The sequence below is a fragment of the Aegilops tauschii genome, chromosome 4, assembly GCF_002575655.3.
Source record: "Aegilops tauschii subsp. strangulata cultivar AL8/78 chromosome 4, Aet v6.0, whole genome shotgun sequence".
NCBI classification, from domain to species: domain Eukaryota; kingdom Viridiplantae; phylum Streptophyta; class Magnoliopsida; order Poales; family Poaceae; genus Aegilops; species Aegilops tauschii.
The window spans coordinates 25224675-25236984 of NC_053038.3; the positions used below are offsets into that span (position 1 = coordinate 25224675).

The window sequence follows — 12310 nt, forward strand, 5'->3', positions numbered from 1 at the left end:
AAAAATATTGCAGTAGATTGTAGTATAGAACAATTCCCCCAAATGGAGTAGAAGTAGATAGAATAAATTAAAGCACAACACTGTCCAACAATCACAAGCTGAACGCGAACCAACCTGTGGTTGGATGGTTAGAGGGACTGTGATATCCTCAGCCCACCAGGGTTCAAATCCTGGTGCTCGCATTTATTCCTGGATTTATTTCAGGATTTCCGGCGATGCGCATTCAGTGGGAGGAGACGTTCCCATCGACGACGAGGCGCCTACGGTGACTTCGTAAATCTCAAGATGAGATGCCGGCTCAGTCTTTCAGAGGTGCTCATAGGGGTAGGGTGTGCGTGTGTGCGTTCATAGGATATGAGCGCTTGTGTCTGTACTGATGCTAAAAAAAAATCGCAAGCTGAACCTGTCAAAAATACAGATCGAGAAAGAGAAAAAGGCGCCTCACGTGTCAGGTCGCAGTCGTCTCCTCTCCTCTGTACCCCACCGCGCCGTCTCCACCGTGCTCCTCCCACCCCGCCGCCCCCCTTGCGACCACCAACGTGCCGCCCCGTGCTCCTCCCGACGCGCTTCCCCCCACCCTGCTGCCCCGCCCCAACCCACCCACCATCCAACTCTCCACGTCCCCTCCGCCGCCCTCCTCAACAACAACCTCAATTGCGGCACGACGGTGATCCAGCGGCGACGGCGTGCTCGAGCGGCGACTGCGACGACGGCATCGGAAGACACGCGTGGTACGCTGCTCCTGTCCTGCGCCTTTAGCGAATCGAACAGCGAATCAGGGGAGCGAACTCGAGCCGCGATCCAGATCGATCGGTCGGGATCGGGGAGGGGGGTTCGACGAGGGCCTGCCAAATCCGGTCACTACGAACCGAAGCTGATCCCTTCACTGACGCGTTCTCCTTCTCCTGTTTTGTTCGTCCAGGATTTCTGGTGCGCGGCTCCTTCTGAATGGCAGACCTCACGGACATGGGCTGCTGCAGCTGTTTCAGTTTCCTAAGGAAGCCCAGCGTGAAGGTAGGTCGGCCTCGGGACACTGATGGCATGTTGTCCAAAGATTTGTTGAAGCGCCAGACTAGTGAAGATTTCGATGGGAGCTTCTACACTGGAGATGATCCTGACCTAAGCTTTTACAATGGGGATGGCATTGATAGAAGCTTCTTTAATGGTGATGATCCTGATAGAAGTTTCTATGAAAGAGATGGTACTGATTATAATCATGAAAGTGACGATGAGCCCCCACGGAAGAGGTCTGAAGATATTATTCTGACAAGGGCTCAAAGTGGCTTTGCATGTAGAGAAAGCCTGGTTAAGGAGACTAAAAAAGTTGTTCGCTCAGAGGTACCGCCTTGTTAGACATCAATTTCTACCAGTATCTTTCTACTCGCGTCCATCGAAAACATTCTGTCTAGGCAACACTTTAAAAGTGTATGCACGAGCCAGTTCAATTTCTATTAAGGAATCGTGTCGTATAAGGCAACTGAATTTCATTCAAAATTATCGTTAAGTTTATCTTGTTGAGAAGTAGAAGTACTCTCTCTTTCCTTTTACTTGCGATTTGCTTCGCTTTCAGAATTAATGAGTTATTATGCCTGTTTTTGCTCGTCACTTCATGATTGTGTTGATTATTTGTCTGACGATGTTAAGATTATAAATGGACTCTTATATTGCTTTCCTATATGAAGAACCAAAACCAGTTACAGGAGTTACCCTAAGAATTTTCAAAAATCTTTGGAAAACGAAGATGCATCTTCCTCTGTTACCTAAAATGTAGATACATATTATGTTTGCATTTATTTTTGTATTTATACATCTTATAGTGTTGCATGGTCCATAATTATGGAGACCAGATTCTGTTAGCAGTTTTACTATAAAACATGCAAAGATGGCCAGTTCAGGTGATTGGATCATTTATGCAAATTGCCTCGATTGAACTGAATTGAACTTGGTTAAACTGGCCATGGCCCTCGAGTAAATTGATCATGTTGGACTTTGTTAAAGTCCACCACACGCAAAGTTTAATCGAACGCCACTGTGAGGGCCAATAGTTTTAACTGTCATCTGCTAGTACAAAACAACACACCTAATACACTGTCTGGCTATGGTTCTTATTTTCTTTATTTTTGGAATGGCTAGCCATTAATCCTCTTATTGATAACGATTGATATAATTGACCTAGTTTTAGCACCAATGTGTTCTAAGCAAGCAAAAGTAATACTACATGTGCTCCGCTGGAACTAATCTGTAGCATTCATGTAAAACATATACTCTATTATTTTAAACTCAGTGTATTTGGTGATCACTGTTCTGACGGGTGATCTAAGACTGTGACCAAGTTTTTTTTTGCTATGCCATGGCCGTTGCATGTCTAGTGAAGAGTCGAGGAGCTGCGCGAGAGCATTTACCTTTTGCACTGAGCTGTATAATAACTTTCTCCTTTGGCATGTTTAGGACGATCTTGGCAATAAGATGATCAATCAGTATGTTCACCTGGGCAAGATCGGTGCTGGAAGCTATGGCAAAGTGGTAAGACCGCTTAAATGTGCTATTAATGAACTTCACTGAGTAGCTAGCTGATTCCTTTCCATTTCTCTTTGCTTCTAAAAAGGTTCTATACCGAAACATTGAAGATGGGAAGTTATATGCAGTGAAGGTAATGCTTTCCACTGTTCTCTGGTGTTGGCAACACAAGTGCCTTTTTTAGTAACTACTTTGATGATGTTGATAACTGAGGTTTATTGATACATTTTTTTATTGAATTGCATGATTCAGTACTCTTTTGTTGTGACACCCCCCCCCCCCCCCCCCCCCCCCACACACACACACACGCCTTTCTAATACGTTGTGCCCTTTGCATGTTTGTTGCTAGCTACGAAACCTGCTTGCATCAGAACTCACTATTGGACATTTGTTATTTTTAGCACAATGTTTTTCTTGCTCAGTCTTTAGACTTTACTTTGTGCCCCTTGCGCACAGTGCTATGTCTAGCTGATGTAGTTGTGGATTTTTCCTTGTTATTTCAGGTGCTGAATAAACCTCACATGATGAAAGTACGTGTCGTACGGTCAGAAACCGCCATGACAGATGTTATTCGGGAAGTGAGTAACAAGAGTATTAACACTTGTGACTTTGCGATTTTGTTATGGCATGTGCAAAGTTCTCTGGGAAAGTAATCATGTGGGCTTGGAAGATACTAAATTATTAATCCTACATGACCTATCACACATAAGTAAACCAAGCTGGTCATGCCCACGGATCACACTCTGTTTAGCACCTCAATAAAAAACTCAAAATTGCTTGGTTTTCATATATTGCTTCCTATATGGATACCCATTATCACCACTTCATAGCATATGGAGAATGTATCTGTCGTAGATCCAGAATGCATTTATCTGATAAGTAAGTTAACAATGACATATATGTGCAGTGCGGTGCAATTTTTACTGTGGCGAGCAGTCGAGAACATCATTAATTCATTCCCCCGGCTACTGACAAGCACTTAAATGCCACATTTTAAGGCACTTAAATGCCACATTTTAAGTGCAAGCATAATACATATTACAGAACACATGTGTTTTTTTGTTTATTTCGTAATTACATGTTCCTTTTTTTCTTTACTTCAATTCCATTGGCTGTCTGATATTCATCGAGAAAGCTGCATTTTAGCAAATTTTCATTTAGATGCTCCAAAGTACTTCCTCCGTAGTATATCGATGTAATATCTTATATTATTGGACGGAGGGAGTATTAAATAGATGGCCATTACCTCTATATAGGTGCTCTAAAGATTCAATTATCTTTTTTATCGCAGAAGCATGTGATTAGCAGCACTAACCAAATAGCATAAATTTTGCATATATAATAATTTTACATGCGATAAACTGTGTTATTGAGTTACCTCTTTATTGCATTGGTGACAGGTATCCCTCATGAAAATGTTGAGTCATCCCAATATCGTAAATCTCATTGAGGTGATTGATGATCCAAACTCAGATAAATTCTACATGGGTATTTATTGACGCTCTCATTGTTTTGCTTTATTGTTCCAATAGGATGTTATTTTAGCAGGCTAGTTGGCATATGTTAATATTTTATATGATTGCAATTTAGTCTTTTACCTTTTTATTGCCAGTTCTTGAGTATGTGGAAGGAAAAATTGTGTGGGATAAAGGTATAGGAGAAGCTACTTGCAGAAAGTACTTGCGGGACATTATTTCTGGTGTTATATATCTTCACTCTCATGTAAGATTCAGTTCTCTTAATTCTTTTCAGTATCAACTGATAACTGGTTCATGATGGTGAATTATGTGCTAAAATAATTTAGTGTCTGTGTCACTACTCATTAGCTTATCAATTGTGTGAAGTAGATCAGCAAGCTCACATACTTGCACAAATTGTCTCAGCAGATAGATTTTACTCTCACCCCTGTTTGCTTTGGCTACTTATCGAGTTGTTCTGTCCTTGAGCCCCCTGATTGTACTGACAAACAATAGTTTGGGTTTGTAAATCCATGCTCACCTCATGTTTTAGTAAGGATCAGAGGCTGTTTCGAAAAGTTTGCATAATATGTCTCAATTTTTCGCTTCTTAAGTAGTTGCTTATTGATGTTTCTGGTTCCCCTATTTTCTCATATTTACATGTGCTTGCTATTCATGTCTTAAATGTATTCATTTTTCACAGAGTTATATTCTTCCAGCTTGATAGAAACACCTAATTTCTTGTTTTTTTACACAGAACATTATTCATAGTGATATTAAACCAGATAATCTCTTGGTCACAAGTACTGGCAATGTGAAGATAGGGGACTTCAGTGTTAGCCAGATTTTTGAGGTGGTTAATTTATCTTGTAATTTTTTGTATTCCAGTAATTTTGTTCTCACTGCCAGGTCAAAGGTTTTTTAGTTGAATGAGCCAAAAGGGGCAAGGCCCAGTTTGTTCTTTTTGTTACCCTGTTCTAAAAAAGTATAATACTGAGATTCAAACTTTGTATCTTATAAAGTCAGATTGCATACTTGAATAATATTTTCACTTCCTGCCTTCATGAGAAATTTGAAATTAGTCGAGTAGACATGAACTCTGATGATCCAGTGTTTTGAACTATTTTAGTAGGCCTGCATTTTTTTATAGAGGGCAGATTACGTAATATGTATTATATTTCATTATCTTCAACTGAACAAGTATTCATGCCTAACAATGTACTACCTCGTTCCCAAAATAAGTGTTGTTGATTTAATACTACTTTGTACTAGCTTTGTATTAAACCAGGGACACTTATTTTGGGATGGAGGGAGTATGTGTTTTGAGGCAAATTTCTAAGGATTGTCGAGCCTTATAGCACAGTGCTTGACTGATATTCCATACTTGACTACATATTGCAGGATGATGATGATATGCTTCGGAGATCTCCAGGCACTCCTGTTTTCACTGCACCGGAGTGCTGTCAAGGTACAATTGCATGACTTTGGTTTGAGTTATAAAAGCCGCATGCATAATCAGCCAATTACCAAACAATCTACAGTACAACAGTCCGTGTTATTTTTTAATATTGGGTAGCATGGTACTTTAGAAATTCCACACCTAAATGATCGCACAATTACAGATGTCCATAGAAATGAGGCCACCACTAGTAGTATGCATTTGTATTCAGATTATGGTGTGAAGCAACCGAAGCTTGGGTTACCAGTGTGATGCCAATGTATAAAATAAAAAATGCAACGATTCCGGTTCCTTTGCCATTGCTTTGAAGTACCCGATATTCCCTGACCATTGGCAGTAGCTGCTAAATACGATGAACCATTTTCTGTTTCTTCCACTGCAGGTTCAGCTTACCATGGTAGAGCGTCTGATACATGGGCAGTCGGTGTTACTCTGTATTGTATGATTACTGGGCGCTATCCATTTCTAGGAGAAACTTTGCAGGAAACATACGACAAGGTTCATACATATATTCCTCCCTTCTCCTCTTGATTTACCTGTGGCAGAAAACTCACCAAAGACACTGCTGTCGAATAGATTGTCAATGATCCAGCGGATATACCCAGTAACGTGAGCCCCCAACTTGTTGATTTGCTGGAAAGGCTTCTCTGCAAAGGTTTTGTTTCCAAATAAGTGTTTCCTTTTCCCTTCATCCTATTGGTTTTGATATGTGGGAGGAGGATGTGCTCTATTAATGGTGTTCCTTGTATTGACACAATTAGTTTTGTTGCAGATCCCGGAGACCGTATCACCCTGGAAGCTGCGGCTGCGCATCCTTGGGTTGCTGGGGATGAGGGGCCAGTCCCCGAATACATGTGTAGATGTGGTTTTGGCCGCAGGAAGAGAAATGGTTCACAAGAAGCAGTACAATAACACAAAGAGTCGTTCAGAACCGGTTGTTGGGTGGTTTAGTGTAGTGTAGATAACTGATCAAAGCGAAAACTGGCGAGACGGACGATGACTGATGTGTTTCTCTCTTTCCCCTTTTAACTTTTGCGTTGGTTTGGTGGCTTGGTGCTCGGCTGAATTTTTTGGGTACATAATAGAGTGCAATCTGGTTCCCCGTTCAGTTCCTTCTTTCTGTATGTACGTACGATAAACATCATATTGCAAAGCTTATACGCCTTACGTTGTTGTGTATGTTGGCTATTGTGATGTATGTTTGTTGTTTGTCGATAGATAAATATCGTGGCTGGTAATGCACACAACATTATTGACTAAATTTTGCCAAACCGGGTTATGCAAATCCCGTTATTTGCTTTGTTCACGTCAATCTTGTCTTGTGAACTGGCATACGCAGTACACACAATACATAGCGTACTGTCACAGGCGAGAGCGTACTGTCACTCGATAACACAAGCACAGCATGAAGCGCGGCGAGCGAGGCCAGCAACAGTCGCAGCCGATTCTTCAAAGAAACAGAGCCTGCAAAATGCACAGCGCCATTAGTTAGTTAGCAGTCCATGTCCTCTCTTCATTCATGCTGGCTGGAGATGGAAGGAAAATCGATGCAAGGCTGTGTGTCCGAGTGTATGCTGTGATGATCTCGACGGATGGAATGGAATGAGTTGGATCGGATGGATGGTGCATTGCCTTTGGTGCTGGAGGTGGAGGGAGCGCCGTTGGCATTACCAGGTGGTGTCGCAGGGCTGGAAACTGGGCAGCCGTTGTCGTCGGTGGCACCCCGCTCAAGCAGCAAGTTTCAAAACAACAAGAAGAAAAGTAGTCTTCAATTCAATGTTGAGACAACTTTTTTCAGACGGGGGTCTTACAGTTGATGCAAGGGATGGAAGGGTTGCCTTTCACATTGGTTGCGCCGGGCACTGGTACTGGTGGCCCTCTCCCCTCACGCACGTGCCTTCCGAGCGAGTCAGTGTATGAGCAGGCTGACACAAAAAGAGCCAAAGGAAAATCAGTCCATATCATTGCCTGATGAACTAGTCGATGGATCGCTGGTTATCAAGGTTTGAATCGTGGTGCAGGTTGGGAGAGTTTACTCACGGTCTAGGGTTGCGTTGGCGGGATTTGGCGGCTTCGGCCTGTAGCAGGTGAACTCCGATATCGATAGACCTGAATCAACAAAGGAACGATTCAAAGCAGGTTTTAAACTTGGCAGCATGGTGTAGTGATCAGCAGCCCTTAGAGGTTAATCATACTGTATGATGCATGGTGTGATCATATCAATCGCTTTTGCTTACAGGTGGGGACGGCGCAGGGCAGAAACAGGTGCGGCGGCAATGGGGGTGGAAAGGTATTTTTTTGTATGGTTATTAATCAAATAGTGAAGGAGTTAGATGATACTTTGTTAAGAACCTATATTTTAGGAAACTCCATGCCTTTCACAATCCTAGCGAATTTCTGTAGGACTCAACATGATGTAACATCTCAATGCTATGTTTTCTTCCTACTGCATTTTGGGAATATTCCTGAGAAGCAAAGAAGCCCGCAATCTTCGAGACTATGAGATCATGACAGGGGCATCACTACCATGAGATAATTTGCTATGGGAGTGATATGACCAAATCATTGCTATAACGGGTAAGTTTCATGACTAGCCTCAACTGTATTTATAAGTTCAGCAACCAAAAAAAAGTTAAGCAGCCTGAGTGAGCTATCTCCTGAAAATATGAATATGGTCATTGTTCATAAACTCCTTGAAAATTTGACAAACTTATTATCAGTCCTGCAAGCTCCATGTGTTCTAGAGCTAATACCAGGTTAGTGTAGGCTCGCCTCCTTCTTCACCACTTCATACTCCAGCCCCTTCTTGTCGTCAGTAGCTTCAATGCAGATTGTTGAGCCTTCACTGGCTTGTCCTTTGACCAACATCTTGGAAAGCGTTGTCATCACATTCTTTTGCATCCACCTCCTTATGGGTCTTGCACCGTAGGTCTACGAGAGATGTTGATGCATGGTTACCGAAACATACGAACATGCGGAGAAGAAACAATCTTCGGTCATATGAAAACAGTAGGCTTTAACCGTGTGATAATTGTGAACAGAAGATATACTCACTGGGCTATATGATTCCGATAAGATAGTGTCCAATGCGGCATCACTAATAGAAAGAGAGATGCCCTTGGTAGCTACTCTGGCCATAATGCTCTTCATCTGGATTTTCGTTATCTCCTTCAGTTTGTCATGCGAAAGCGGCTCAAATATGACGATCTCACTCAGTCTGTTGAGAAGCTCAGGCTTGAAGTGCTTGCAAACCTATACGAACAAATACATATAATAATTAGCAATTGCTGCTGCAGCTTTCACAGGGGCTGTCTGGGACTCACAAACCTGTTCCATGAGAAGGTCCCGTGTAGATTCCGTTGTGTTTTCTCTAGCCGTCTTTGATATTAGGTAATCAGATCCAAGATTTGAGGTCATGATGATGATGGTATTCTTGAAATCTACAGTCTGGCCTCTGCCATCAGTCAACCTGCCATCATCAAGGATTTGAAGAAAAATATTGAACACCGAGGGATCTGCTTTCTCCACCTCATCAAAAAGGATGACACTGTACGGGTTCCTCCTAACTTTCTCGGTCAGTTGTCCACCATCTTCATAGCCACGATAGCTTTAAGAATGTTAAAGAGACCAGTCAAACTTCAGATTAAGACTAGGTACAATAAGATAATGTAATGCAAAAAAAAAAAGAAGCAAGCAGTATACGAATTAAACCTTGGAGGTGCTCCAACGAGACGCAACACAGAACTACTCCCAACATATTCAGACATGTCAAAGCGAACCAACATCTTCTCACTATCAAATAGCTGTTCGGCAAGAGCTTTTGCGAGCTCTGTCTTTCCAACACCAGTTGAGCCCAAGAAGAGGAAAGAGCCTATGGGTTGGCCAGGATGATCAAGGCCAGCTCTAGAGCGTAACACTGCTTCTGCAACTAGGTTGACGGCTTCATCCTGGCCAACAACTCGCTCATGCAGTCTGTCCGCTAGACAGATTAACTTATCCTTCTCCTCTTGATTAAGCACGGTGACGGGAATTCCAGTCCATCGGCTCACAACCTTTAAATAACAACATAGGAACATTCATGTCAAGCATGACTCGTCGATCCAACGATAGACAAGAATATCATTAAGAAAAGAATGCCTACTTGTGCAACATGATCTGGGGTGATAATTGCTTCCTTCATTGCATTTGCAGAGCTACTTTTTGTAGTCTTCATTTCCTCCTTTTGGCGGTTAATCTGCCTCATCTTTTTGTTTGCAGTGGCGCATGCCTCATCAATCAGATCAATTGCCTTGTCAGGAAACTGACGACCTGCAGTACAGATAGAAAAAACATCCATCAATTTTCTCGAACATATACATTCTCGCCACTAATGAATGCATTTATGTACCCAATGCAACAAGGGTGCTCCAATGTGATTATCCTCTCCCTTGAATTCTACAGCACAACTTTCATGTAAATAGCTTAAATTGGCAAGTGAGCCTTAACAAAGATGAACATCTGACTATAACAAATTAAGATCATATATACTCCAACTTCTTCCCTTTCTTATTAATTATACTTCCCAAGTGACTAGGTGGGTGCACATCAAACAACATGAGTAAAACTGATGGGCTCCTCACCAGTGATATAGCGGCCAGCAAGCTGTGCAGCAGCAACAAGAGCTGCATCCTGGATTTCCAAGCCATGGTACTTTTCATGCCGTTTCTTTAGCCCCTGCAGAATCTCAATGGTTGTGTGCATGCTCGGCTCCTCGACCTGCACCTTTTGGAACCGCCGCTCCAGTGCGGCATCCTTCTCGACATACTTACGGTACTCATCGAAAGTTGTCGCACCCACGCAGCGAATACGCCCACGGGCCAACGCTGGCTTCAGCATGTTGGCAGCACCCATGGCACTCCTCCTGGACCGCCCTGCACCAAGAAGCATGTGCATCTCGTCGATGAATAGAATCACCTTGCCGTTCGAAGCCTCCACCTGCTTTATCACGTCCTTCATGCGTCTCTCGAACGAGCCACGGTACTTGGTCCCAGCCACCAATTCCCCGAGATCGAGCTCAATGACGCTCGCACCGGCGAGAACGTCAGGGACCATCCCGGCGGCAATGCGCTGGGCGAGGGCCTCGGCGACTGCCGTCTTGCCTACCCCTGCAGCACCGACGAGCGCAACGCAGTTCTTGGTCCGGCGGCAGAGGATGGAGATGACGCGGTCAATCTCGTCATCGCGGCCAATCACCGGATCAGCTTTTCCAGCCAATGCCGTCATGTCCCGGCCGAACTTCTGGAGGCACACATGACGTTGGTAGTACCTCCACGCTGCCCAGCCCAAAGCAGCGGCTGCCCCAAGGCAGAGGACGGCTTTGGTGTCGCTAGACACGTTTCCGCTGGAGCGCGACACGGAGGCTCCCAACCGATCGCAGGCTGCACTCCTTGCCATGGCCCTATCGAAGTCCATAACCTGAACAAAGCAAAACACCGGACTGCTTCATACACACATCTTCTTCTACATAAAAGATCACAAGTGCTTGTCGTACAGGGACTAAACTTTATTTTGTGTATGGTGTGGAGTATTACTGAAACTAATTTGACAACATCAAGAATGCAGGATATGGCACATTGAGGGACAGAAAGTTAACCTTTTTTTTTTCTTCAGAAAACAGGGGAAAGTAATTATCAGGACTCCTGAGCGAAGCTGCTCCGATGATCCCCGCCGCTGCTCGCCCCAACTCCCAGGGCCTCTCGTCGCCTCGATCTGGTTAGGGTGCGCGCAGCCGCCGTTCGAGTCCCCAATCCACCGATGGGTGCTCCGCCGCTCACCACCAGGAACCCTCGCCGCCTCGATCTGGTCAGGTGCGCGTCGGCGCTGCTCCAACTTCAATCTACCGGTGGGTGCTCCACCGCTCACGCCTAGGACTAGGAGCCCTCGTAGGCAGACCTGGTGAGGCGCGCCGGCGCCGCTCGGTCTGCTCTCGCACGCACTTTCCTTTTTTTTCGATATAACCGACACGCACGAATATCCCCAAGTCGAGAAGTAAAAGCCACTCTCGTGGGCTACCCTCCTAATTGGACCGTAAGGCCTTCAATTGAGATGCTGGTAAAAGCCCGATTACGCACTAGCATCCGTCTCGTCTGAAGCTCTTCTGCAGCGCGCGTGTATGAGCCGGCCCAATCGCGTGTTACTCTCGTTCGTTCGTCTGCCTATTTGCTGATGTGTTCTTTTGGGTTTTTTTTTGGGAAACGTTACCTTTCAGCCGATGGATCGCGCGAGAAGTCCGCCGTGCGTGGAGCCGTTGGATCACTTTTGATCCGACAGACCACGTGTACCAACAGATTCTACGCCTCGCGTCTGCCGCCCTCGGAAGCCAACTACGTGTGGATTAGTCCCACCCACCTTATGTATTAGGATTCTGCAACATCCTCCATGTTTCTAAAACATGGGGAATATTTCAGTGGCAACACGGCCTCGAGAGCCAACCACAATGCGGACAAAAAAATTCTGCAACATAATCTTTGTTGCAAAAAAAACTCTGCAACTTTGTCCTTGTTGCAAGAAAAATCTACAACACAACCTTTGTTACAAATGTTTTCTGCAACATCAGGCCTGTTGCAAAAAGTTCCACAACAAAACCTATGTTGCAAAAGTGGGAGAAGTGAAGGACGACCCTTGACTCAGGATTACACCAGATTTGACGGCTCACGAGGCGGCGGATCTTTTAAGAAGATCCGTCGGCCGACGCGTAGCACACCAATCGATCTTTAAATTTTTTGCAACAAGACCTTTGTTGCAAACCTCTGTTGCAAAAAATAAAAAAGTACATGCTCGTGTCGCGTGATCTTTAAAATTCTGCAACAAGACCTTTGTTGTGAAAAAAAAAATCTTA

General features: G+C 44.1%; 2 protein-coding genes across 8 annotated transcripts; one reads left to right on the forward strand and one right to left on the reverse strand.

The window, feature by feature from the left end:
- Window positions 1-434: 434 nt before the first annotated feature.
- LOC109778835 (serine/threonine-protein kinase GRIK1) lies at window positions 435-6612 on the forward strand. Its single transcript, XM_020337418.4, has 12 exons — window positions 435-731; window positions 923-1338; window positions 2449-2523; window positions 2606-2650; window positions 3021-3095; window positions 3918-4005; window positions 4130-4239; window positions 4732-4827; window positions 5376-5442; window positions 5816-5931; window positions 6010-6088; window positions 6206-6612. Exons 2-12 carry the CDS (start codon window positions 949-951, stop codon window positions 6343-6345), a joined length of 1281 nt encoding a protein of 426 aa, XP_020193007.1. The 5' UTR covers window positions 435-731; window positions 923-948; the 3' UTR covers window positions 6346-6612.
- A 73-nt stretch (window positions 6613-6685) lies between these two features.
- On the reverse strand, window positions 6686-11436 carry LOC109778834 (chaperone protein ClpB1). Of its 7 annotated transcripts, none has more exons than XR_002236695.4 (10): window positions 11066-11436; window positions 10053-10887; window positions 9575-9741; window positions 9145-9485; window positions 8761-9040; window positions 8488-8685; window positions 8187-8364; window positions 7474-7542; window positions 7245-7358; window positions 6686-6897 (listed from the first exon to the last, which is right to left on the reverse strand). XR_002236695.4 is itself a non-coding variant. In XM_040386484.3 (8 exons), the coding sequence occupies exons 2-7, from the start codon at window positions 10882-10884 to the stop codon at window positions 8191-8193; spliced, it is 1992 nt and encodes a 663-aa protein (XP_040242418.1). In that variant the 5' UTR covers window positions 10885-10887; window positions 11066-11436; the 3' UTR covers window positions 6686-6897; window positions 8187-8190. The 7 variants fall into 7 exon arrangements, 2 of the variants coding, with proteins under 2 accessions (XP_040242418.1, XP_020193006.1); XR_002236694.4 differs by having other exon boundaries at window positions 7105-7358; XR_006662126.2 differs by having other exon boundaries at window positions 7066-7358.
- Between the last annotated feature and the right edge of the window lie 874 nt (window positions 11437-12310).

Coding starts and splice junctions, on each gene's coding strand:
- LOC109778835 (XM_020337418.4), top strand. CDS start 949: ATGGCAGACCTCACGGACATGGGCTGCTGCAGCTGTTTCAGTTTCCTA. Junction 4,006..4,129: donor CTCAGATAAATTCTACATGG/GTATTTATTGAC, acceptor TTTTATTGCCAG/TTCTTGAGTATGTGGAAGGA. Junction 4,240..4,731: donor TTATATATCTTCACTCTCAT/GTAAGATTCAGT, acceptor TTTTTTACACAG/AACATTATTCATAGTGATAT.
- LOC109778834 (XM_040386484.3), bottom strand. CDS start 10,884: ATGGACTTCGATAGGGCCATGGCAAGGAGTGCAGCCTGCGATCGGTTG. Junction 9,742..10,052: donor TGCTGGCCGCTATATCACTG/GTGAGGAGCCCA, acceptor TCTGTACTGCAG/GTCGTCAGTTTCCTGACAAG. Junction 9,486..9,574: donor CCCCAGATCATGTTGCACAA/GTAGGCATTCTT, acceptor TGTTATTTAAAG/GTTGTGAGCCGATGGACTGG.